The sequence below is a fragment of the Anser brachyrhynchus genome, assembly GCF_964034855.1.
Source record: "Anser brachyrhynchus genome assembly, chromosome: 21".
NCBI lineage: Eukaryota > Metazoa > Chordata > Aves > Anseriformes > Anatidae > Anser > Anser brachyrhynchus.
Window position 1 is genome coordinate 3,195,294 of NC_137714.1, and position 26,852 is coordinate 3,222,145.

The window sequence follows — 26,852 nt, forward strand, 5'->3', positions numbered from 1 at the left end:
GATGCGCTCCCGTGTTTCAGACAGCCCCTTGGCACCCCTGCTCAGCGCTACGTGCCGTCTCCCTTCTCTCCTGTCCCCATTTCTGTGCCTCTCGTGCCCCCGCGACACTCCCATGGGAGGCCCACGGGAGGCACAAGGGAGAAGTCGGCTCGGCGGGGAAGTCACGCACCAGAAATCAACCTCACACGCGCTCACCAGGCTGTATTCACACCACCTTTTCTCTTCCACAAACCGCACCGTGTGCTGTGGTACAAGTCCCGCAGGACTTCCGAGGCCCTGCGTTGCTTCACGGTCCCTCCAGTGGTCCCAGGGGACACCACGGGATCCTCTCGCGCAGGTTCTTCCAACTACCTGCCCACCTGGTGCTGCACCCAAACCCGAGTCCTACACGCGATGGCGCGTTCCTGCCATTCTCCTCTGTGAGCAAAAGGCCCGTGGGGTGGCACTCCTACGTGCCACCCGTCACCTCTGACAGTTCTGCTGGGCATTCCTTGGTCTTCAGCTTTGCTGGCACCGATGGCTGGGGTCCAAGCTGAAAAACAGAAGCTCGTTGCACCAATGCTTCTCTTGTCCACAAGAAGCTCAGCCCATCTCCATAGAACCAGGGAATGGTCGGGGTTGGAAGGGACCTTAAAGATCATCTGGTTCCAAGCCCCTGCCATGGGCAGGGATGCCACCCAGCAGATCAGGTTGCCCAGGGCCTCATCCAGCCTGGCCTTGAACACCTCCAGGGATGGGGCATCCGCAGCTTCTCTGGGCAGCCTGTGCCAGTGCCTCCTCAACCCAAGTGAAGAATTTCCTCCTAACCAGAACCCCCAAGTCCCTCTCTTCAGGGCTGCTCTCAGTGAGTTCTTCACACACTCTGTACTCACGTCAGGGGTTGCCCCAACCCAGGTGCAGCTCCTTGTACTTGGACTTGGACCTCACTAGGTTCACACGGACCCACTTCTCTAGCTTGTCCAGGTCCTTTTGAATGGCATCCGTTTCTGCCTCTCCACTTCTGTGCGTGCCCCAGCACAACCCAACAGAGCCACCTTTGGGCTCTGCTATCTCCCAGCTCCCTTTGGCTTATCCAGTCTCCCCACGTCCCTGCTGTGCCAGGTTTCACTACAGCATGGGGGACGCTGCATGCCAGCCCCGAGGGTCCCCAGCCATAGGGACAACCTCTCAAGAAGAGGGGACAGGCTTCACGGCCGCGGTGTGGCGAAGGCTGGAGCTGGCTGCCGTGTGACGCACAGCGGCTGGACGTTACTCACCGCTGCTCCAGCAGGGCACGGACAGACCCACCACATGCAACCATCTCACAAAGAGCGTGGCACTAAACCAGGGGTCTTCCCCTAAGATGTGAGATGCTCGCTGGGGCTGCGGACGCCTCCCTTCCTTGCCCTGCTGTGCTTCCCTTTCAATGCGTACAGGCAAGTGACCAGAGCGCGCCGTACCTTCCCGCCTCGTCCTCTCGAAGAGCGGGCAGAGCCAAGAGGCACCTTCTCCTTTCTTTTCTCCTTTTCCTCTTCAAGGCTCTGGATAAAACCATCAATCACTTTACTTCTCCTTGCACGAGCTGCCTGGGCTGTCTTCACACCAGCTGAGCAGTCAGACCGTGCCGCAGGCTCGCCTACACCACCCACGCAGCCGCCTCTCCGTGCACAGAGGCTCACCTCACCCGGCCCCTCTTACCTTGCGCTGCTTCACAGCTCGGTTCAGCCTCTTCTCCTGCCCCAGCTGGACCTGGGTCCTCTCCAGAGCCTCTCTTAGCAGAGCTTTCTCTTCTGCTTCCCTGTAGACTTCATCTTCCAGTTTCAACATCTCCTCCTGGCATGTTTGCAAGGACTCCTCGTTCAGCCTGCATGAAACACCCGTGTGGGCCTTTAGCCCCGAGCCAAGCTGTGACCGTGAGAACAGAGCAAGCTCTCAAGCAGACCACGCTCACATCCCTCCTAGGAGCCCCGTGCTACGCAGGTGTGTCCATGGGCAGTGTGTCTAGCACTGTGCTGACACCAGCACATATTCTAACGAGCGTCTTCCCTGCTCCCCTTCTTTACACCATGCCATCACCCTCTCCTCCTGCCTGTGCTGGGCCTGGGACGCAGCCTCCCTTCGAAGCTTTCCCCCTTCACACCCCATAGCAGACCCCTTGTCACACACACACTGCCTCAGCCACCAGCCCTTCCGTGTCATTTTAGAGCCTGTCGCCACGTACTCAGAGAGCAGAGCCCGGTGCTTTGGTGTTTTGAGCTGTCTGGACATTTTCTTTTACCACAAGAACCACATTCCATTTAGGGGTGTTTCCCAGTGTTTTATCTATGAATACATCTTCACCATCTTTCTTCCTGGTTCAGAGAGGCGTTACAGGGTCCTTCACATTCATGGCAAGTAGGAGGAAGTCTCCCCAGGAACGCCTGATCACCTAACGCCACTACGGCATTGCCTGGCTCCTTGTTGACGAAGCTCCGTGCAGAGCCATCTAGGACAAGAACGATTTTCTGCTTCTTGCCCCGTTTCTTGCCTCACACCTGCCAGCCTGTCCCAGAAGTTTCCATGCCTACACTGGCCCTGGAAACGCAGTCCCTACAGCACAGCAGATGCAACCACAGTCCGGCCATCTTACAGAGAGATGTCCCTCGTAGTTCTCTGTTTCAAAAAACAGGAGGCCGTAACCACAAGAGCCTTCCCAGGCAGACCCCGAAGCATGAGAGTTCACTGACTGCAAGGTTTCCCCCTGCTCCTTTCCCCACCACCACATCGTGCTGCAGAGCAGTGGCTGTGCCTCCCATCCTGCGACAGCCCCGTCCCCTCGCTGTACCTCAGCTGCTCGATGCGGGCCTCGTAGTCTTTGAGCAATGCCTCTTTCTTTTCCAGGCGACTCTTGAGCTTGCTGATCTTCTCGTACAACAGCTCGAAGTCCTTCCGTCTCTGCTGCCCTACTTTTTCCCTCTCTTCCTGGGGAAGATGCTGCACAGACTGCATTCCTGCCAGCTCCTCCATATTCATCAGACTTCCCAGAGCACAAATTAAGTCCAGGTACTGCGAGAAGAATAGGGAATGCATTAATTACGGTTCCTGCCAAGTCTTACTTCCAGTACGATCACACCCCTCAGCCATCTGCTTCCATTCTGCTTTCACGTTTCAAGAGATTCACACGTCTCATGTAAACTGCTGCGTGCGCTCCCCTTTGTTTCACCGCTACGCGTACTTTCCCACATGAATCGTCCAGATGGGCCTCCATTCATCCCCGTAGGCAGAGAACCGGCAGCAGCACAACCAGACCCCAGAGCAGCCACTTGCACACCGACGTTGGTTTCCCAAACACAGACTCCCCCGTCCAGCTCTTTCTCTGCACAAGCCATGCTATTTCTCCTCCTTGGCAATACGTTTCAGAGTAAGGAGGCCCTCTCACACAGCTTGATCCCTTCTCTAGCGATGTCTATCTCCTGTGCCAGCCACGTCTATCGCTCCACAGCTTCTCTCTCATCATTCCCCCGGCTGCGTTAGGTTGGTCACGGCAGATTCCCTCATGCACACAACCCATCCTGTAAGCTTAACCCTGCTTTCCACGGGGACACCCCCAGAGCCTGTAGGTGGGAAGGGGAGAACTCGAGAGGCCAGATACGTCCGGGCAGGTGCTTGCCTCTTGCTGGTTCCTGCCACACAGCCTTCACCTGGAGGCAGTGCCTGGCACTCTGCAGCACCCAGACATCCTTCCCTTCTTTCTGGAAAGTGATCTATCATCTGTGAGCACTCGGCACAGTTTTACCACATCTCCTGGTGGCGTACCATCCTCTCCCCGAGGTCTAATGCTTTCAACACCTCCGAGCTTGCTGTCTCGTGGGCGGTCACGTGTGAGCACCCGTCAGGAAAACGGCCCAGACACTGCGCAGACAAGGAAAGACCGACAGAGCTCACCCACCTCCTCACTTGATGGTTCACAGCCTCAACTTTCCCTTCTGCTGCATGGGAAAACCGTGCTCGCAGTGCTGCAGGGCAACACCTTCACCGAGGTCAGTCCGTGGCCCCGCTGAGCAGCGCCGAGCCGATGATGCTGGGCACAGCGCCGCACCTTACAGGAACTACGATCCTCCCTGCACGTGCTGCCTGTTATATACCGACAGACTTCGTGCCTGCCACCTGGCTTTTTTTTTTCCCGCCTTCCCTCTTTTACCCAAAGGCCTCAATCTGCCCATTCCACCAAATACATTTCCCAATAAACACAACAAACCATGGGTTCCTTCTTACCTTGCTGCACTTCCTTTTTGCTCCCGCCAGCGGTGCCGCTTCCTTCTCGAGGCCTGCTTTCTGGGCTCTCTTCTCTGGCAAGTCTGTCTTCTGGACTACAAGTGGCTCGGCAGCCTTGCTCATGACAGCTGGAGGAAACCAAACACCCACGGAGTCGTTACTCTCTCAGTTAGGACACTTTGTGGCTTCAGAGAACAGCAACGACTCAGGCTTGCCAGGTTTTCCCTTTCAGGGAGCGCACAACACCTGCAGAACAGGCTACGGACCACAGCATGCTGCAGCCCTTCCTGCAGGCATCGCTCTCGTGGCTTTTGGGATTTGGTTTCTCTCCACGAGTAACAGCGCTACACGTTTTGGAAGTGGAATTTCAGAGGCTTCACCACAAACTGCTACTCCACAGCTCTCACTACAGAGGTGGCGTTGCTTTCCAGTACTGCTCCAGGCACAGGGATACCCATGACGGAAAGAGCCTGGTGCAGGACAAGTTTTACCAAGCTGTTTTCTCTCTTGATGGGAGGAGAATTGCACCCCAGTGCAGGAGCAAATGCCTGCTGAGCTGGGCATCCCTGCTATGCCCGACTCTGCAGCATTGTGGCTACGGCTTCAAAACCCTTTGCCAGCTGCCTCTCTGCTGACTCCACACCTCCTCAGATTCCTAACATGTGCCAGTTACCACCCAGCTGCTCTCATTTTGTCCCCTGCGCCTCGCAATGCCAGCTGGACGTGTGGATGCCCCTTCCATTTCTAGTAAAAGCACGTCATGCTGCACTTACTCGAGGACCGCATCTTCTCCAGCAGCTTGATCCTTTCCCGGAGCTCCACCAAGCCTTCTTTTTGGCGCTGGATTGTTTCCTCGTGCCTGAGGCCTCTGCATTTCGCACCCAGGTCAGCCAGGTCCAAAGCTGGCTCCTGAAATTCAAAGCACATCTGGTTTTCACCCAGACTGAACCCCACACTGCCCTGCGTGCCTGGCGGGTGCTTGGCTGCAGCGAAAACAGCCTTTCTGAATGACACCGGGCACTTGGGACACACCAGGAGCAACACTCTCATCGCAGAAAACAGGGGACATGCCCCAGTTTGCAGCACAGCCTCCCTGGGGATTTGAAGCAGCAGGTACCAGCTTCATGCTCCGCTGCACCCGTCGCAGCCCGCTGGAGGACGTAAGCCCTGACAACACCCTGGGGAGCTGGGAGAGGCACGGTGCTTGGCTCTGAGGCCACCCGGGAATTTTGTGTGACTATTTCATGCTAAAGAAGTGCATTTGCTGGCCTGCATTTCTACACAATCTCATGCATTATTCTCTTTTATAACAGATCCGTGCGCACACACGCATCACGCCCTCCCAGCTCCATCCAGCACACTGCCCAGTGACGACGAACAGAACGGGGTGAGCGTGCTACCAAAACCTGCACGCTGCATGTGAGAGCTGCCGACTGCCTGGAGAAGCACTGCGCTCCCCATCAGCAGCTGCACCCGCAGAGCTCTGTGCTTGCCGGCCCGCCTTCCTGCAGAAGAGGACGGCGACACCTCCTGCTCCTCAGCCAGCCGTGAGTCACCGCTTCGCCAACAGCAAGCCAGCCTCTCGAGCTGGCACGGCGTCTGCCACTGTTGTGGTACAGGCTGTACCATTTCTACAGTCCCTCCATCTGCTCCTGGAGCCACCTTTGATTTATTCAGATCTCTAAAAGTAGGGAATTCAGGCGGTGAGTCAGCACAGGAGAACTAGGACCATTTCTCCTTTTCCTGCACAACAAAACACCCTACTCTCACACGTTAAAGCGGACTCGCTCCTGTGTGGCTGACACAGCTGGCATCCACGGTCAAGCAAGGTTGAGGAAGGTTGGGAAGACTTACAGCTCTTTTACTGAGCTGTTACCCACTCTAATTGGCAATTTGAACAGCCATTAGCACACACAACACTTCACATTTCCAAAGTGCTGTACAAACATCAGCTAATTAGCCGGCAGAAATGCCAGCGCAGGAGCACGGAGGGCACTGCTGCCCTGCTCTCAAGCAGGCATGCCAGCACCAGCTGCCCTTGCTAAGGAAAGGACGTCCAGTGAAAGGACGTCCAGTCGTCCCGTGCAGCTCCCTTTTTGCTCCCAACTCACCTAGTAAGGCACGAGGCTTTGCCACGCGTTGCCAACCCTCACCACAACTACACGAAATGCTTTGTATGGAGAACCCTTGGAAACCTGATAGATAATCTCAGCAAACACTCTCACAAGTGGGACTGAGATCCTGACCTTCACTATTTGTTGGCAGCTGCACGCCAAGGCAGCAGCAGAAATGGGAGCAGATCACCCAAGCAACCTATTTTCAGCAAGAAAACCAAGAAAAGAGGAATTACACAAACTGCACGTTGTCCCCATTCTCCCACTTTCTGGATGGGTTTAGTGCTTCTCCTGTGTTCTCAGCCCAGCTCCTTGAAACCCTCAAGGACATGTGTCTGGGCTATCCTGTGCTCTCTTGGGACTTGGTGAGCGCCGCTTCCTTCGTTTCTGAGCTGCATGTTCCGCTTCTTCTGCGGCTTCTGGTGGCCTCCCTGCAGCCTTACCGTCTCAGAGGCTTCCTCCACCATGGCAGGTGTCACCCGTGCCTGCGTCTGCAGAGTCGTCTCCGGCTCTTGTGCCATTTCTCGGGATGCATCCTGCAGCGCTTTGCGGTCTTCTTGGGCTTGCCTGTGCCAAGAGACAAAAGTGTTGCTGTACAACTGTGACGGATGAGGGTCAACCCAACAGTTTGCACAGAGCAATAACCTGGACAACGTCCACAGCGTGGGTGGGAGCACATTACTGAGTTGTTATTCTGTTACAAGTCCATAGGCAGGAGCTCCTCACAGCCCCCGTTTCAGAACATGCGACATTTCCACAGAAAACATGTGATTCTGTTCAAGTCTTTTGCATTCCACCATGCCTTTTGCCCCAGGGGAGATATCTACATGCAGTCACCTGCTGGGAATCTACAGGTCAACTTTAGCAAGCCAGCAGCTCCCGGCGGCTCGTACCTTAACTCTGCAGCTGCCGCTTTCAGCTCTCGATCCTTCTTAGCCACAAGCGTGGACATCTCCGACAGCTTCTCCCTCAGCGCGTTCAAGTCCCGCTCCTGGCTCTTCACCTGGACCAGGCTCCGCTCCAGCTCCGCCTTCTGCTTCTCGCTGAGCTCTCCTAAGCACGGCAAAGTTTCGTGGGTTTCGGGCTATCAGCGGTTCTTAGTGACACGACACCCACATGCATGATTTTGACAAAGAAAGGCTCCGTTCTGGGCAACCGATCTCCAGCAGGGCATCTGAACTATCTAACTGCCACTGCTATCACTTAGGTTCATCCTAGCAGAGGACAGTGGGGAATTTACCTAGCCAAAGGGAACAGACAGCCTGCTTTGCCCAGGGCTGAGCAACAGCATCGTTTTAGGAAAGTGATGTCTATTTCTCCACTACCTGCGTGTGCCCTTCTACTAGCACCCAGTCTTGGCACAGCTCTGGAGGGACGGGGAGGTGTACCTGCCGGCCAGAAGCCACGTGCTCCATTTCACTAACCTCTCATGTCCGACATCCTGGCTTGGGTTTCCGAGAGCTCCTTCGTTAACCTGGCAATAGCAGCCTCTTTGGCCAGGAGCATGTTCTGTGCAGCAGCCAGCTCTTCTCTGAAATTCACAAGAAAGAGGCGTGCAACACTCACAGTTCCTTGGGCAGATTTTACAGAGCCTGCACATACATGCTTTAACTGCATCTTATTACTGATACGTACTCTTTTTTTCAAGCCACAGCTCAGCTGCCTTCATTCCAGCCTGCGCTGCTAGGCTTTGCCTGCTCTCCCTTCCTTACCCCAAGCCCTCAGAACAGCACAGCCGATAACCCGTACGCTGCTCCCTCCCTGCAGACCGCCCAACTCACGGCATCACACCGATTAAACTGGAGGCACTGGTGCACTGGTCTTCCCCTACCTGCTGCTGCTGCTGCCAGCAGCCTCAGCCCCCACCCAGGGGGCTCCGTGGGCAGCCCGTGGGCAGGCAGCAATCGCTGTCACGCTGGCATCGCCGTGATGGTGCCCGATCCTTTCTCAAGATCTCCGTGCCAGTCTCCCCACCCCACACAGCAAAGGGGGATGGTTTCCTTCGCAGATGTCTTTCCAGACACACTAAGAGGTTTTTGAAACTACGTAAACCTCAGACTGTCTCAGCATAACCTAAGGACTCTTTCCACCATCAGAGACAGAGAAGAGCTCGGCGCAGGCTGTTGCAGGCCCCCTTGCCTTCCTTAAGCTCTCCTGGTGATAACGCCTGCTCTCTAAGCCCCTCTGAACCAGACCACCATCAGCAAGCGCTCGGCATCAGCTTACAGAACACAACGGTGAGGCTCCTCGGTGCAACAGGCCTCCTGTGATGCTCCCGATGTCGCCCTGCAGGCGTCACCCTGAAGTCCTGCAGGAGACAACAACGACAGAACATCACTTGTTGGTAATGCCCACGCTGGGGGGCTGCTGCCTCACAGCACGCTCTCAGTGAACGCCCCCACAGCAGCTGGGCTGAGCCTTGCTGCGGGGCTCTTTGTCTGCATGCGGTTGGCTGCTTAGATCCAGGAACGGCCAGGCAGGACACTGCTGTGAGAACACAGCGTGGCTTGCGACCACGTCGCCTTACGAGGGCAATGCTCCATAGACCCTCTCCTTCAGGACAGCTTCAAAGACTGAAACCAGTCTTCCTTGGAAAGCTACGTGTCTTTGGGCCCTGACCTAGTGGTGTTTAGACAGTCCCTCAAGTCCTTCCTGGCTTGTGTGCAGCCAGAAGCACTCCAGCCTTGTCATTTTGGAGGGCGAAGAGCCCTTCTCAAGTGGGAACACCTTATCTGTGCCTGTAGTGCGCTACCAGTAGGCATCAAAGACTCCAGAAAATATCTGGCAACTCACGGTGAAAGGGATCCTTCAAGGCATCACAGCAGGGCTCTTCCTACACTAGGAGGAACCTCAAAGCAACACCCCCCATGCAATGCTTTTCATGGCACCACTACTCCTTCTCTATTTACTTTCACATTTGCTGAGGGTGTCCCCAGTACACACGCAGCCCATGCAAGCCTTAGCTACCTTCTATTTTTTCCAGAAGCATGACATTTTCCTTCTCAAGCGTTTTCTGCTGCTGCTCAGCCTCCAGCAGGCTGCCTTCTAAAGCAACAATTGTCCGAGCATGTTGCTTAATTTGCTCTTTATATCCTGCTATTTCTTCCTGGACTTTCTGCTTCAGTACCTCGCTCTCCTCCTGAATGATCTTGAGCTGCTCATCTTGCCTGAGCACCTGCTGCTTTAACATCATCTAGGAAACAAGACACGTGGCTTTGGTTGCATGTTTTGTACATTATTCTTCAGGAACATGATGCGCATCATCTCTCCTGGCTACCAGTCAGGAAGACAGGGGGAAGGAACGCAGTCTCCAGTGCTCTGCTCTCGCCTCTCTAACAGCACAAGCTGCACTAGCACTGATCCACCACGCAGCCTGCTTGGCTTTGCCCACAGAGAGACAAGGACGGGGACATCTGCACTGCACGGCTCGCCCGGGCTCTGTGCTACCAACTTTGTGCTCTTCAGGCTCCCACTGCCGCAGTCCTCCGCCTCCACCGGGCTGGTGGCTGTGCCCTGGGTGTCCCCTCGGGATCGCCCTCTCTTTTGGGACCTAGCAGGGTTTCCACAGGCATGGGAATTACAAAGCCTGAGGATTTTGTTATGAGTGTGCTCATGCATCAAGCCAGGGCTTTACATTGCAAGGCGCTGGTGTATGACTTAGGCCAAGACTTGCTCCTGCTGAGTGCTAACGTTTGAGGGAAGCCAGCTCCTCCGTTTTCTAGAGGTCTGTAGGGCACGGAGGCTGCAGGGTTTGTAGGGTATGGAGGCCCCACTAGTCAGGAGGGAACAGAGAAACCTCATGCAACAAAACCACATCTACGTCACATCCTCTGCGTGCAGAGGGGTTACCAGAGCTACCTCTCGCGCCGTGGTTTCCTCCAGGTCGCGCACAGCTTCCCTCAGTTTGAGATCTGTAACCTCCTGCTCTTTGGACTTCATTTCCATTATCTGCAGGAGGAAAAGCGCAGTGCTTGAGAAGAGGCCGCACTTGCAAGGATCCTCCTTTCTCTCCGGAAATATGCATCTGCGTATGTTTGTGGGGGAAAAAAAGTCTGACAACAGACCTTGACCACATGGGCCATGACACCACAGAGTGCTCGCAGCTCTAACAGTCCCATCTGTAATCGCTTCTGCTTTACATCCTGCAGTGGGTTTATGTGGCAAGGTTTTGGTAGCAGGGGGCCATAGGTGTGGCTTCCGTAAGAAGAATCCAGAAGCTGCCCCATGTTAGATAAGGGCCCCGCTGCTGACCAGAGCTGAGCCAACAAGTGATGTTGTTTGCACCTCTGTGAGAGCATATTTAAGAAAGGGAAAAAAAATTGCAGCTACACAGCAGCTGGGAGAGAAAGAGGAGTGAGAAACAGCCTTGCAGGCTCCAAGGTCCATGCAGAAGGAGGGGCAGAGGTGCTCCAGGCGCCGGAGCAGAAGTCCCCTGCGGCCTGTGGTGAGGACCATGGTGGAGCATGTAATTACCTTAATTTACCCTTGAGCCCTTTGCATCGTATTTTCTCCCCCTTTCCCTTTGAGGAGGAGTAGTGAGAGAGCGGCTGAGGTGGAGCTCGGCCGCCCACCCGAGCAAAACCACCACACATCCCCATGCACGTCACTGACCTCAGTCATACTTCTCAGGCGGCTCTCCAAGTCCTGGACTATCTTCTTTTCTTCATCCCTGTATTTCTCACACTTGTCCTTCTCCTTCGCAGCTGCGCTCTTCATAATCTGAGAATTAACAGCCAACAATTTTGACAAAGATAAAACTGGTCTGTGAGGCAAACTATCTTGACTCAGATGAGGAAAGCAACCAACAGGGTCACTGCCCTGGAACAGGGCATGTCATGGGCAAAAAGCTTGGCTGGACTTCAGGTGACTCGAAGGAGGAGTCTAACCAGCCACGAAGCTGCCCTACCTGCTCCAAAGGCTTGCACAGAAGCCTGCTTGTGCTTTGCATTAATTTACTACTGAAAAAAGATGTCTTCCTATGCTTCCGTGTCCGGATGACGCTCCTTGCTCACAGCTTTCTCACAGGGATTTACAAGTAGCAATGAACTCTGCCACTGCTCAGATGCTTTTCAGTAATATGGTGTAATGTAATTCAGGGGGTTTAATTCACCCGTGTCAGCACAAGGAGATATCTGAGATGCATCCTTGTCCTCAGACATTTTGGATTTGGGGGCTAGACAATTCTTCCTCTCACTAGGCAACACCATTACGTAGACCTAGATTTCCTGTTAACAGACCTATGCCTGAAAAACCACCCTGTTGCCATACCTCTTTTTTCTCCTCCTCCTTTTCCAATAGGATTTGATTGATTTTCATCTGTAGGTCTTGCTCGTATTTCACTTTCTGGTCTCTCAGGCGCTCCTGCAGCAGAGCATCCTGTGACTCCCGGATTTCCTCTAATTGGGCCTATGGGGAAATGGTAGATACCACGGCACCGAAAGGAGTGCGTGAGCAGCAGAGCAAAAAAAAGCCACCATATTTACTGATGCAAAGATCCCCAACTCACCTGGGTTTATGGACATAGATAGAGTTTTACCTGTAACATTTCATTCCTTTGCATGGTTTCCTGATTATTTTCCAACAACCTCCTGAAACAGGCTGTCAATCCTGCAAAAGCACACGGAGTATTACTGCAAGGGCTTCTCAGACAACCCATTTTTAGTACCTGAGGAGTCCTCAGAGGCCTGAGGACACTACTCATCTTCTTTCAACCAGTGTTTCAGCGCAGCTGACCTTCAACCCTAGCCCTCACCCTCCTCGCCAGATATCTCCATTCCTCCATACACAGCAGGGAGAAGAAAGTGCGCAATGGGAAGTCCATGGGAAGACCAAGTGCTAGATAGGATTACAGAAAACAGCCCCTGTGGGTTTTCCTCTCTGTGCTGGGCAGTGGATTTACTGCTATCAGCCCTCAGGAAATTAAAGGCAACAATTCTGTCCTGCACCCAGAGACTCTCCCTCAACTCCTGCTCTGGGGTTCAGGCTTAGACATCCCTTGGACGGGATGCCAGGGGGCAGCCAAGGGCTCCCGCAGCACCTGCTAGGAGCACGGCACCTTCCCACTGCCGGGCGCGCGGGCTTCACATTCAGCCTCGGCGTTGACTGAATCGCTGCCACCACCCAGATGTCTCAGGAACGGAGGCTGACTTGGCGCAAACCCCAGATTCCTGTTCTCACCAGGAGGCTACATTTTCCTTGTCAAACACTGTCACCCAGTTCGCTGCATCACCCCTTCTTCTCTAAGCCCAACGCTTCTCCAGGAGCCAAGGCAGGCTGACCTCTTGCAGTACGTAGCCTCGCGAGGTTCCCGGTGCTACGATTACCGTCTGCTAACCACAGCAGCCCTACAGCTCCTCTGCACTGGCCACGGCACTTCTGTGCCTTCCACCCCTGTGTGCTGCCAGCGTGAGCCACGCTCCTCGCCCACCCGGCTGCCGGGGCAGTGACTCATCCACGCTCACACTGCATCGCACCGGCAGCGCATCACGGGATGCTTTGACACAGACCTACGCTCTAACAGCCCGCTTCAGTTTCCACGCACCCTTCACATTAACTCCTTTCCGGCAAATTCGACACAGCAATTGCTCTGCTGCTCCCCAGCAGAGGCAAGACAAAAATTCCTTACCTTGAGACAAGCTTGTGTCTGAGCCCGCAACACTCAGCACTGCTACAGCTGCTGCTAAGAATCATCACCAATATCCCACCAAGGGAAACAAGCAAACCACTACCACTGAATAACCACGACGTCTACAGACAAAGTCCATCATCTGCAGACAATATAGCCCGCAGACAAACACCCACGTGTCCCGTTTTCCTTCAAGGAAAGCCCCCTGTGAACAGGAGAGTTAAGATGCCCACTCCCCGTGGGACAGGCACCTTTGCCAGAGGTGGGCAGGTCCAACCCTGCGCTTGCCAGCAGCTGCTCCGCTCCCTCCAGCCACGACAGGGCCACGTGAGTGATTTCCACCACAGCTGCCTGCACGTCTGACACCAAGGGGTCCACGAGCACGGCCTCGAACTTGCACAGCTCCCTCCTCAAGCTGTCGCTGCAGGACGAGGTCCCCAGGAAAGCCTAAAAACAGTAAAGCCAATGAGTACGTCAGCCTCCGTAACGCACGGTCCTCTGTGACTGCACAAATAACACAAGACATCTGTGAAAGCCCGGAGATTTCTTTATTCACCAAGCACCTTCATGGGCTGATATCTTTGGGTAGAAAAGGTCCAGGGGAGGAGGCGGAGGCTGGTGTGAAGGGTTCTGTTGCTTTCAAACCAATGTTTTTCAGGGCAAAGCTGAGGGCACTACGCTTGCTAGCGCTGCTGGACATGTGTCATCTTTTCTCTGACCTGTCCTCAAGGCCAATAAAATGCTTCGTGCCACATTTTTCCCAGTTGAAACTTTGTGAACAGCATTTAGATGACTGACCTGGAGCTCACGCACTGATTCCTTGAACACCTCGACATTTTCAGACACCTCCTTTTCCTTCGAGAGCCTGGCACTTATTTCCTCCTGTAGACGCTTCTCTCTTTCCTGACTTTGTTGGTTCTCCTCACAGATCTGCCTGACCTTCTCGAGTACCTGCCAGAAGTACGGGAAGGGAGAGGAGAAGAAAGCGCCATGCCAAAACCCTTTTTCAGCTGAGGGAAAAATCCCCTGGGGACAGAGATTTTGGGTAGCAATCAAAACCTGCTGGAATACACTAGCCACATCAACCTCCTGGGCTTTTCCCTGACGAAGCCCCATGACTACACCCAAGCTTTGGGGGAGCCCCAAACAAAGTGGGGCCCCACTTCCTTCACATTACAGTGCAACATCATCTACCTGGGGTGGCTGCACCATCGCTCGTGATGTGGAAGAGCTGGACAACAACAGCCCTACTGCACGCAGGGCAGGTGCTGGGGCTGTTCTGCAGCAGCCTCGAGCCCAGGCGGGCTGTGGAGGCGACGAGCATCACTGTGTGACCACGTCTGCACTCACCTGCTGGATGGTGAGGGCCTTCCCTGCCTCTCCTGCTGCTTGTGGGAGGCAGACTTGCACCACTTGAGTTTTGAAAGATGCCAGCTACAGCAGAGATTAACACAGAAAAGCCACAGTCACTGAGAATCGACAAAAACCCCACTTCGTTGCTCTGCAAAACCCTACAACAATCAATGGAGAGAGCATCCCTGTGCATTTCTTGCACTGCTTCCTTACCACAGCCTGATTTTATCGTGGCTGGCAGGATCCAAGGAGAGGAGAAAAGGAGTAATGCTTTTACTTTGGGAACTCTCTGCCACCTCAGGCACCGAGGCCCTGTGCGTGCGCTCGCACTCCTCTCTGGGCATCCCTAGCTCACACACCATTTTCTGCCCTCACAATTCACCACACCCCCTCCTTCCTTCTTTTAACCCAATGGCTGACACCCTGCTGGCAGCAAGGTGCTGCACTTAATCCGGTTAATTACACCTCCAGCAAGGTGCAAGGTGTAATCCCTACCGTGGATCCTGGGGGAGCCTTTCACGTTGGCCTTGCTGGCAGGGAGCTGATGCACGACCGTCTCCCACCGCCTCCCAAAGGCTGCAGAAAGAACCTGCTGCCTGGTAAGAACCTGCTGCCGTATAATGGGAGCAAACAACAGATTTTGGGGCCATGTTTTTAGGTACAGAAATACCCACAGGCAACTCCCTCTGAGACTTCGCTGTGTAGTCAGGACCACCAATATGGAACCCCAAACGAGCAGGCAGAGAGATGATGGACAAGGACCATGGTCATGCAAAAGGAACCACAGAGGAGACCGAAAGAGCCAGGCACCACCACCACCATGAAAAGACATCCCCAGAGGGACTTCTCACTTTGCCATTTTCAGATTTTGAGCTCACAGAGCCCATATTTAGTTCCTGTAACAGCAACGTCCCCAGAAAGCCACGGCTACGTCCTCCTGTGAAACAGCCCAGGCTGGGGGCAGCTGCGGATGCCACCCACGGCATCTTCTCGGAACAGGACGTGCAACGTTTCCTCTGAGGCTAGGTCTTTACCACACCGTTTCCTAGCTGGCACGGGTTCCTCCTGGGGCTTGGACAAAGGCTGAGTGTGTGTGGGCTGGGGGAGTTCCTGCTCCATACTGCTAGGTCTCCATCTGTCCTTAAAAGACTGAGGTTGCCATCGGCTCCACGACAAGCACAAAACAGGGGGTTAATTTTCAGACATTTAATCTCACAGCTTTCAGAAAAGAAGCCTTTTCTGCCTCTCGCTGACTGAGTTTTCTAGCAAAATCAGGCTAGCAAAAGCTGTGCGTTGCAGTTTAACGCGGGACACAACCTTCTCATGCACAGCACAGCTGTGTCACGGCCATCTAGCCCAGCTGTCAGACACGTGTCAACACAAAGAAAGCAGAATTTCCTCCCGTGCTGAGGGCAGGACCTTTGCTACAGTCAGCCAGTGACAAACACAGTCAAAAGCTGTAGCAGGTGGCATGGCTCTGCAAACAAGGCAACATCGCTGGGCTGTGTTGCTGATGCAGAGCTTGCCTTTAAATACACCACGTTACTTCGCAAGGAGCTGTCTCTGCACTGAGCAGCATTTCAGAGACTCACAGGAGGGCTTGCACAGGTCCCAGAGAACGTGACTCTGATCACAGAGAACCCACTACGTTTCTGTCTCCTATTAGGCTCTGAATCTTTTGTGATGACTAAACAAATCCTTCCGATAAGCCTCTCATGCTGAGCAGGCCAAAGAGATAAGACCCGTGCCAGACTTTGGTGCTCAGTTTTTCCTTCCCAGATCTCACATTCTGCCTTTGGCCAGCACAACGTCCTTCCCCATGACAGAAACAGTCCTTTTGTTGCCTCTGGCCCGTGTGGCAAGAAACTCCCACTCCTCCTCCTACCTGCACTTTGGCACGATCCACGTCAGATTTCAGCAGGCGCTCCCTGCGCCCCATCTCCTGTAACTGCAGAGATTTCCTTTCACAGGCGTTTTTCAGCTCCTCTTCAGCCTGAAACAACAACAGCCTTTGATTATTAAAGTGCTACCAGAAAGTGATGCCACAAGCATTTCTGCCTCCACCATCCACATCAGACACACCTCTACCTCAGCTCTGAGGTACCAAGAGAGATATTTTTATCCTTTTGCAGGGAGTGGGTTTGCAGCTTTGCCCACAGCTTTTTGGCTTGGCTTTGGTCCCTGGGACATCATCCACCCTAGAGTTTCTAATACGCTACTCAGGTCTCCTGTTTCGGTTCCTGTTTTGCTGCCATGGGCACGCTGTGGGCCCTGGGGAATTGGTATTGCTGGGGGACAGCAGGACTGGGTGCACAAATTACTTCCTATGCAGCAGAGCATTTCCTATTGCAAAGCCTCCGCTGCCAGCGAGCAGGTGACCTGTCTTTTCATCCTGCCTGACAAGTGGGAAGCTGCACGTTTCTCATTTCCCAACTATACAGTCCACTCTCCTGCTAGCTTTTGACACGAAGGTTTACCTTTGTTTTCTCAGACAGCTTGGTTTGGATGGTTTCCTGCTCAATGCGATACTTCTGGACTTCTTCCTGCAAGCCCTTCAGGTCACACTCCAGCTCTCCAATGCGCTGCAAGAGTCCCCGCAAAGGAGGAGCTCACTATTGTTTTTGTTGGAGAATTTCAACAACAAGCAAGATATCTCCCTATCTATCCCCATTTCATTTATCCCAGGCTTTTCTTCCAGCTTCTCTTTACAGCTGATAGATTGACTCGACCTCTTACTTCTGACAGTGCTCTCCTGAACTTAGATTCAGTTTTTCTTTTTTTTTTTTTTTTTTTTTTGAACTTCAGTTTATTTTTTCCAGGAGTTTACATTTCTCCACTCGGTTATGCACGTTACATCCCTTCCCTTACAGGAGCCCAATTCAAAATGCTCTTCTTACAACGCCTAGTAATATTCTCTGGATGGCACATTTTTGCAATCGCTGCTTTCTGGTGTGCTACATCACCCCGAATGACTGGAAACTCACTTTTTGGTATGTAGTCACGTCCCTCTCTCCGAGTTCACGCTTCATTTCCTCTTTAAGTCTAGAGCACTAGAATGAACAGCAACCAATGGAAAAAAATATCAGGCTGGCCAGATACTGTCATTTCTGATGGAAATGTCAACATACCCTTCAGTACTACAGCACAGCTAAGTGCTCAGATGCCTAATGGGTGGCAGAGTGTCCACGACAGGGCAATCGAGACACTGAGAGCATGACAGTACCAGCACCTGGATAGGCCCATATCTAAATTATAGCCTGGCTGAGAGAAGAGAAATCATCTGCAGCAAATACCCTACAGAGAGAAATTCATTGGGCCTTAGCAAAAGTGTAACAGCAACAGAGGAACGGACAAATGGAACCAAAAGCTTTTTCCAAGACATCCACGGTAACCTGAACCATGGCGTGAACAGATATTTCCAAGCTAACACACTACAGGGTGCTTTTCAGCTCCTCTTTTGAGCGCCTGGGTTTCTGAGCGTGGCCCTATTCCAATTGCCACCAGTGCACAGATCTCAAGAGCCTGTGCACAAACACACAGCTCCTCCTTCACCCCAGGTCATTCCGACATCCCTGCAGCAGCGGGGGCTGCAGGGGGATGTGCTCTCTGCCTCTACACGCATGAAGTGTGCCACCAGCCACCAAGCAGCATGCTCTCCTGGGACGCCCACACTCCCCCCCAGCCCCTAACTGCTGCTCGCACCTATCCCATTTCCATCAGTTACAAAGAGCTGACCCTCAGCAGGGTGGGACGCATCCTGCTTCTGCCATCCAGAAAGCAGCTCCACTGGGAACAGGCTGCCAGGGGCAGGGAGCCCTTCCTGCACCCCAGGGGCCCCTTAAGTTTCAGCCATTCCTCAGAAATCAATGAAAGTCACTACAATCTCCTGGATCACTGCCTCGTCAGCCAGCCACAACGCTGCACCCGCTCCACACTTATTATGCAGATTATGCAGCTTTGCCACTCAAGCAGGGAGCTGCAAAATACACAGACAAACAACCTGCTACACAGGCAGTTTTCTTTATGGGGAAAAAAACAGGCTTGGTTGCAGGGTGCATCCTTAAGACCGGGTTTCCATGGCTTCTCAGCAGGATCTTGGCACGACTGCCTTGAGCATACAAACAGCTACAGTGTTCCCAGAAATTCAGGTCACCAAGTACCTGCACGTAAAACAAGGAGGGGGATTCATCTGGTGAACCTGACACCTCACGGCAGGCATTTCATAAGGTACGCAGCCGCTGCTCCGTCGCTGTTACATCTCAGAGACACAGCTCTGGCTTCCTGCGACTGCTACTTACATGCAGTCAGGACCCAGCAGTTACCACTGTCCCTGTTACACAGCCGCTAAAATAGCTGCTTCAGTCCTTACCAGAGAGAAGTGAGACCCTCTGGACCTTACTTTTCCGTGCTAGCCCGTGTATGAGACCTTCACTTACAGAGCACGTCACTGGGGTGCTAACCTTGGCAGACACAACTGCCAGCTGGTTGTCCTTTTCTCTGTTTGCCTTCTTTATTTTCTCCACGTCCTGCTTGAGTTGCTGAATTCTCTGCTCCTTCGCAGCGATCTCCCTTTGCAGGCTGGTCACTAGACCTGTGGAAAACAATTTGGGCAAGAGGAAACCAAAGCATTTCCCTGCAGAAGCCCTCCGGGCACCGAGTGGCGAGTCTCCATCTGACAACTGTCTGACTTGGAGAGCGGCTCCAGCTCTTGGCAAGCCGTGCTGGACATTATTCCACGACAACATCGTTAACAAGTCCCCACGGGCCCTGCAGCATATGCTCCCAGGAGGACGAGCAGCTCTCTTACAGGTCTGTTTCCCTTACATTTCTGTGCTGGGGCCAAAGCTCTGAGCTCTTCTCCCTGCCAAGCGCTGTTATGAGCAGATTACCTCGGACCACAGAAACGACGCAGAACAGTTTCACTAATCTCAGCGCACAGCCAATGGCTGTTTGGGGAAAAACAGCAACTATTTTATGTTCACATCACATTCCCAGGGAATGATAAGTGCTGAGATAAAGGCAATTGGAACAGGCTTGTGGTTAGAGGCAGTCTTTGCAGCCATGTGGTAACTCAGAGCCTGACAGTGAGTGTGCAAAGAGCATGCACAGGCTTCTGCAGTCCAACCAGCAGCACCCAATCTGAGCAGCTCGGGGCTTTGCCCTGCAGTCAGCACTTTATGCTGTGCCTTTTTTTTTAACACAGTTCTGTCCCATCACTCTCTGCCTTCTGTCTTCACTTCCTCCCTCACTCCTGTGGGGCTCCTTATGCCAGCAACTACCTGCAAATCCCACAGAGCTTCAAGAAAAGAACATGAAGTGGGACAATTTTTCCCAGCCACTACAAAGTAGCTGCTGCCAATCTTGCAAACGCGTGGTCACTTTCCAAAGCCAGCCCTCAGCTGTTTCGTGCCCCTGTGAGGAGCTCCCATGAAATATCAAGGCAAAAATACCTGTGGTCAAAGCGTGATCCCTCTTCAGCTTCTCTCTTTCTTTTCTCAGGCTTCCAATTTCCAGGTCTCTTTCATAAAGAGAATGGCTAAAAATTTCACTTGAATCTTTCTGCAAGTCACTGATCTAAAATACAGAAAATAATGTTCCTCACCAGGTAACTTTGTGGCTCCAATACACTTGTTTTTATTTTAAACGCAAACTCAGCTCCTCCCAAGCTTCACAGAGACTGCACTGGTTTCTGACTGCCATTAACTTTTCATGAACCCTCAAAGACAGTCACAGTTTGGTCAGGTTACTCATTACTATCCTGGGCTAATTCTTTGGAGTAATTGCTTTGGACAGGATCTGCCTATCAACGTTTTGGCTCACATTTTGTTCACACCAAAAGCCTGATATCAAAGGCACAAAGAGACAATGTCTCATGCTGGCTACAATCCCGAGAACATACAGCTTGGGCTGGTGGATAGTGCTACTGCAGAAACAGGCAGAAATATCCTTAGATTTAAAGCCTTCGCTCTGCATGTATACTTATTGCTCACAAACGCAGATCCATAGGTGCTAGCAGTCACACTCATGTTTCTGCCACAAGCACAGTATCAGGAGCAGAGAATAATCTGCGCTGTCTACTTCTGCACATCACCACCCCACAGGCAAAAAGCAGAAAGTAGGAATTGACTTCCCACCTATAACATAATAGCATATCCCTGGACAGGACACCAATATGGCCATGCCCTTCTGCCTGGCCACCTCTTTTCAGTTGGATGCCAAAGGGCTTCTTTGCCCTTGGGACCATAATGTCCCCTGCAAATGCAAACGCTGGCTCTGTTCCTGGGGGAAGAGAGGCATGGGGGAGAAAAAGGGTCAGGCAGCCTGGCCTAGAGGGATTGCACATGGCTTTTCTCCGCCAAAAGTAGTTCAGACTTATGTTTCTCTTCCCACCATGGCATCGCAGGTCCTACCACATAAATGGGAAATTTGATTCCCAGCTTCATTATGGGAAAATTACCAAACAAGCAATCATGTGGGTAAAACACGGCAACCGATTAAAACCACCTCTCTTGTTCCCCTTCATTCCACACATGCTACCTCCTCCTCCCCCTCTGAATGAGGTGCTCAGTTCAAAACCTGTATGTATCAGAACCCTATTTCTAACAGTGTGCCTATTTAGGCACCACGTACCTGTTCCTTTAAGGTTTTAATCTCTTCTGTTTTGGCTCTGATTTCTCTGTCAAACGTTAGAAGCTTTTGGGTCAGCTCCACATCGCTTCTAGCAGCAGCCTGGGCCATGGTCTTGGCCATCGCTGCAATTTTGTCCTGAAGACTCCTTATCACTGTATCTTTCTGCTTTGATTCTGCTTCAAAACCGGAGAGACGACTGATTTCCTTTTCCAGTCCCAGCAGCTTTTCATCCTGCGGGCAGGTTCCATGTGCCGTCTGTCAGTCTGCAGTTACAGACACCAGGCTGCCTGCTTCTGTAGGGTAACTGCTTAATTTCCATAAAGCACACAGTTTTGGATGAGGATAGCCTTCTCTCATTAACAGCACACTGCAGTCACCCTGTGACACCCATGCTTTTCAGACACAGCTGATGCCTTCTCCCTCCTCACCCCCTGAATTCCCAGAGAACCCAGGTCCTCCACGCACCCAGTGGTTCCCAGTTCCCTGCACATTGCTGGGACTCTTGGTCACACACACACACATTTTGCACACTTTGTCCTCTGCCAGCCCACACAGTCGCTCTCACCACACTTTTCCCCAGGGCAGGACCATGAGCTGCATCCCTCACCCTTTCCGCAGCATCACCTTTTCCTGCAGAAGGCAATCCATGCTAGGAATCCTCAGGAAAGGGGCTCCTGCCCCACTACTTGGATCATTGCCTGAGGTTGTGGTCCAGGCTGAAAGATAGAAAAGAATATAGTAGCTGTATAAGAAATATATATATAAAATATAAGAAATGTAAGAAAATAGTGCTGTATGAGGGGGCAGGAGTAGCGCTTTGTGAGGTTCTCTCTCACTTGTCCAAAACCTATTTGCGGGCAGTGGCTACTTTACAGTCTGAAGCTTGGCTCACGCTCACAGCAATAGCCACCTGTTTGGCACTACAAAGATCTCCACCAGTGCAAACAGTCTACACAACAGAGAGGAATAATACAACTCTGGGAAACATAAAGCCTCCAAGGCACACGGACACAGAACTGAAGGCTCCTCTGAGTTTTTAACCCTGTCCAGCCCCAAAGAAAGAAGGTCAATTTGCATTGCTTACAGCATGGGAATAGTTAAAAGTTCACTGGGATTAACACACACAGATCCCTTTGGCTCTATTTCAAAAATCAAATGAAGCTGTGCTACCTTGGAGCACGAGCTTCATTCCTGTCACCTTCACTGGGATTTCAAGCTGTGTGCGTGGCTTTATGCTGTGCAGCTGTGACTGCACAGTAATGTCCTTTGCTCTGGAGCACTAGGTATAATTTGGCAGTTTACTAGTGACTTTCTATTCCCTCTGACTCTTAAAAACACAAAATGAAGCACAAACACTACTGATATATGGCTTAATTTTTGAGTGCTTCTGTGTGGAACCAGGAGCTGGACTTGATGATCTTTGTGGGTCCCTTCCAACTCAGGACATTCTATGAGACCACAAAAACCACGAGATCATGTATCCTGATATAACAAACTACCTTCATGGCAATAATCTTTTTCCATAGTTGTACTGTTCCATCAGTTCATACCCACAAACCCTTGCCTTTGCTTCACTTCTACAGCATATTTCACTTTAAAGAAACATATCAGATACAGATCTACCTCTATGTTCCTTTGCTGGAGGCAGCCAGGAACCGCACATCAAAGGAACCAACCCACCACTACAAACAGACTGGAATAGGTGCATGAGTCATCGATGAAGATAAAGTCTGTAATCGCCTTCGGGATCACACAGGAGGAACAAGGAAGAGGAAATTCCACCGAAGTTACCGAGGCAATGGCTTTCCCCGCAGGTTGTCATGGCACATTTCCTAACTGACCCAAATACCACCGATGGCACACGGACCCCGATTAGCTTCACATGACAAGGACTCACAACCAATTGCCTGCGACACTCATCATTTATCGGCACGAATCAAAAACGTCTCTGCTCGGATCAGCTCTGCTCAGTGCTGAGTTGATCTGAGAGGACATAAGGCTACAAACTGCTGGGAAGGCATGGGTGGAAGCGGTCTTCCTGCTTGGCACCAACAATTCCTTTGCTGTCATATTACGACAAACTCCTGCAGCCATCACGAATTACCTGGCCTCTCTGTGGGGGGCCAACTGAAAGCATCTGGAGGGCTGGAGGCGGTCGCACTCCTGGTCCAGGCGCTCAGGGGTCGCTTCTGGGGCGGCGGATGGGGCACGGGGCTGGCCACGGCAGGAGCCCAGCTGCTCCAAGTGGCGGGGCGATGCTGGGACTGCAGCAATGGGAGATGGGCAGGAGACACAGCAGGGCAGCGCTGGGGATCTGCAGCCACCTGGAGCTGCCCAGCCCACGCTGTGCGACGTTTCACTGGCGGATAGGATGTCTGCGGTGGAAAAAGACTGTATTATTAGCAAGAGCATAAAAAGGCTTTCCAGCCCCTGATGCGTGTGCAAAGATGTAACATTAAATACAGGTACAGGCCTGAGTGGAAGCATACTTCCAGTCCTTTCCCATTCCCATGGTCATTTGATCGGATCGGTAGCCTGAAGCCTAAACGCTTACCTGCAATATACACATTTTGGGGCTTTGACGTTATTGGAGCTCTTCACTCCCTCTCTAGACCAGACTACCCTCATTCTGTGTGTCATTTGCAAAATTTGGATGCACTCGTTCTGGGTTTTTCCTGGAACACACACAAGCACTTCTACACTGTCATTTCTCTCTTTTGATATCCTGAAACAAAGCCTCTCATTGCACACCCGCCTTGCAATCACATTTCCCCAGCCTTACACTGTGCATGTCCAACATGTAATTAGGACTCCTTATGCTATTATCCCTATAAGTATCACTTTTAGCTATCATGAAGACAAGCCAACGTTAAGGTCCTGCACACTGGCTGAGAAGCAACCCTCAATTTCGAGTTATGCCAGCCCATAAATAAATATCTGGCAACATGGTCTCAGCCCTGGCACTGCTTGGAGCTTGCTGATTTTCCAGACAAGGGAGAAAGCTGCAGTAAGGCACTAGCTGTGGTTGACCTGCTGCTGCATAAAGCACAGCCACCCTCCATTTCTAATGCTGACAAGAAAAGGCAGAGATTGCCAGTCTGCTTTACATGCTGTTACACTTTCAGAGCTTTGGATTTATTTTTCATAATGGAGAACTTAGCTCTCTTAGCCGGGTGCTGCTCTTCTTTAAAACATGTTCATCTTTAATACCACTGAAAATGAGAGAGAGAGAGGCCTCCCTATATTAAACACTGTAAACACTTCACACAGCGAAATATAGAAGTGATTTACTCTCTGCAGTCAGCGGTGTCAGGCTTCAAAGCTAGTATATCAAAGGAGGATCATAAAGCCCAGAGCAATAAAGAGGCACTGACAGTGCTTTTTCTGTGCCACTGTGCATAACTGCATTTTTGTGTGCAGGCTACACACATACTTTAGGAAATTAAAATGCTTGGTGCTTCAGCAGGAGCAAGCTTTACCTGCCCAGAATTTGCACGCCAGTTGCACGGCTTCATCCTGCAGCAATGCATTTTTTTTCCCCTTGGCCTAAGATTTCTGGCCTCATTAGGATTCACAAGGTCATCTCACTACACCAGGAACCTTGCTGAGACATAAATAAAACAGTACCTGGGTGAACAAATGGCCTGCATTACGTTTGAATCATACATAGGCTGGGCTACAAGGCCAGACTCGGCAGCACGCCACTACCTGGCACGCCACACACACAATTTTCCAGCACTCTTGCTCAGTTTCTATTGTCTAGGATTCCTCAATGACACAACAATACAAATCATAGGGATCTGTATACTCTAATAACCCAGAAGCTCAACAACCTCCACTGCCATTCTGCCTTGGTACTTTTCCTGGGGAATCACTGCATTGGATCACATTCCTTCCATGTTTACCATTGCTTGGGATTTCTATCATGCCCACAGGACAGGCTGTGATGCTTTGGCCCTGCTGTGCAGAACAACACAGGGTCTGCAGCTGTGCACAGCATTGCCAAGGAAAGCACCAGCAATGCCTTCATTTTTTCATTTGCTCTCAGTTGGATCTTTAACGCTAGTCCGTTACTAAGTGGCCTCTGAAGAAAGATTAAATGGAAACACAGGTAAAGGTCATTTTCCAACGCTTTAACAACTTCCCAAGACCCACCTCTGTTGTCATGTTGGCCTTGCTGTTAGGAAACCTGCTCCATGCTTTCTTCACCCTACTGAGGTGCCTGAGTTTTTTCAGCAGAGGGAGCTCGAGCTTTTTATTTCTCCCTCACGCTTCCTGATGATTTAAGAAACAAGCCTGCACCAGAGAGCATGCCCTGATTCCTCTGAAGCACAGCTCCCCTCCACATCACATACAGCTGGGCTCTTGTTGGTGGGTATTTTTTTTTCCCCTTCTTCTACGAGCAGCCATGAGTGGCTAAAGCAAGGTGGCTGCCTGACAGTCACATGCCCATTTAACTGCCTTGGTAGCCAGCATTTGCTTTACCTGGGGGACTCCATCGACCACTAGCTCAAAGGATGCTCCCTGCGCCCCGAAGTGCAGGATGTCGCCTGGGCTCACTCGCACAGCCGCGTTTTGCACCTGGCAGCCGTTCACAAAGGTCCCCTGGGGAGAATTGAGGTCCTGCAGGACAAAGCCATTCTCCCAGCCGGCGAACTCGAGGGCCGCGTGATGATCCCCTACCCCTGCAGACTGACAAAACCGATCAGCGAGCAAGAGACGAAAACCTCAGAAAGCAACCAGAGCTGTGTTACTGCTGCCGATTTGCCCAGCCCTCCTCTCCTTGCTGTACTTCTCCATGTGAATACGCTGTTAGGCACTACTCTTGGCATTTAGGCTTGCTGTGCACCACCCTACCTGCATCCAAAGCATGCAAATAGGCTGTCAGACTCTATGCTTTGCATTTTCGAATTGCAGTCCATCACCCTACCTGCACCCTCACTAATGACAGAGCCGTCTGCCAGCACAACCAGACTCCTCTCCCTCTAATTCCCAACCAATAACTTCTCCACCCACTGTCCACCCAGGAGTCCCGCAGGTTTCTCATACCTTCAGCACGATGTCTGATCCTTCGTGTCTCCCGATTGTGGTTGTTTGTGGCTTCAGCTGAAAACACCCATCTGAGCTCCTTAGGAAGGCTCTCATAGTATTACCTTTTCACCAGCAATCCTCAAAAATCAGAACATAATATACATTACTCACTTAGTAATCCCCCCTGCCACACATGCAACTGAGCCAGGAACTTCTCCACCACCTTATATGCCGCTGGTTCTTGCAATAAAGCAGTAAAGTTATTTACAGAGCCAAGGGACCTGGGTCTGCACACCCATCCCTTTGCTCCTCCCTGTACCCTGCAGTAGCCAGGGAAACCCCTGTGAAACCAAAGCCGGCTGACACCCTACTGATTTCCTTTTTGTTTGTTTTGTTTTTTGCTTTTTGTTTTTTTTATTTTTCCTCCCCTTTTTCCAGGCAACTGGCCTGGCAGCACAACACAGCTCAGTGTCAGTGCAGACCGCAGCTCTCGTTTCTCACAGGACATTTGTTCTGCATGTATGAAAACATAGTTTGTCATGCAGCCTACCTGTCTGAGCCTGCCAGAGAACGTTTTTTGCTTTTTTAACTTATTCTTTATTTGAAAGCATGTATTGTATTGCCCGCCACCTGTGACTCACCAAGGCCCTTGGGCTGCCCTGTGATGGCGAGGGTTATTCCGCTGTGGAGAGGGGATTAATTAAATTGAGATCTAAGCCCAGGTTGCTGTGACGAGGGCTGCACCCTGCCACCGTGGCCTCACACGTCCCCAAGGCGCCATTTCGCGGTGCCTCCCCATCCCTGCCGCCGTCGCCGTGGCAACCGGGCCGCCATGATGGCCGCCACCCTGCGCTGAGGGCAAGAGC

At 52.1% G+C, this 26,852-nt stretch overlaps 1 protein-coding gene across 10 annotated transcripts; it reads right to left on the reverse strand.

The window, feature by feature from the left end:
- Nucleotides 1–175: 175 nt before the first annotated feature.
- On the reverse strand, nucleotides 176–26,593 carry FHAD1 (forkhead associated phosphopeptide binding domain 1). Of its 10 annotated transcripts, XM_080564077.1 has the most exons (30): nucleotides 26,210–26,593; nucleotides 26,005–26,124; nucleotides 25,441–25,647; nucleotides 23,060–23,330; nucleotides 21,580–21,671; nucleotides 20,956–21,186; nucleotides 19,776–19,899; nucleotides 18,762–18,916; nucleotides 17,310–17,375; nucleotides 16,803–16,907; nucleotides 16,211–16,318; nucleotides 14,323–14,406; nucleotides 13,771–13,923; nucleotides 13,224–13,419; nucleotides 11,884–11,954; nucleotides 11,616–11,753; nucleotides 10,959–11,066; nucleotides 10,206–10,295; nucleotides 9,315–9,540; nucleotides 8,574–8,655; nucleotides 7,772–7,878; nucleotides 7,241–7,400; nucleotides 6,791–6,914; nucleotides 5,007–5,142; nucleotides 4,234–4,361; nucleotides 3,775–3,870; nucleotides 2,804–3,024; nucleotides 1,678–1,843; nucleotides 1,440–1,520; nucleotides 176–532 (listed from the first exon to the last, which is right to left on the reverse strand). In XM_080564077.1, exons 2-30 carry the CDS (start codon nucleotides 26,098–26,100, stop codon nucleotides 449–451), a joined length of 3,906 nt encoding a protein of 1,301 aa, XP_080420203.1. In that variant the 5' UTR covers nucleotides 26,101–26,124; nucleotides 26,210–26,593; the 3' UTR covers nucleotides 176–448. The 10 variants fall into 10 exon arrangements, with proteins under 10 accessions (XP_080420203.1, XP_080420209.1, XP_080420201.1 ...); XM_080564083.1 differs by lacking the exon at nucleotides 25,441–25,647; XM_080564075.1 differs by having other exon boundaries at nucleotides 26,005–26,593.
- Nucleotides 26,594–26,852: the final 259 nt, after the last annotated feature.

Coding starts and splice junctions, on each gene's coding strand:
- FHAD1 (XM_080564077.1), bottom strand. CDS start 26,100: ATGAGAGCCTTCCTAAGGAGCTCAGATGGGTGTTTTCAGCTGAAGCCA. Junction 10,296..10,958: donor GCCTGAGAAGTATGACTGAG/GTCAGTGACGTG, acceptor TTCCTCCTGCAG/ATAATGGAAATGAAGTCCAA. Junction 9,541..10,205: donor AGGAAACCACGGCGCGAGAG/GTAGCTCTGGTA, acceptor CTTGTTTCCTAG/ATGATGTTAAAGCAGCAGGT.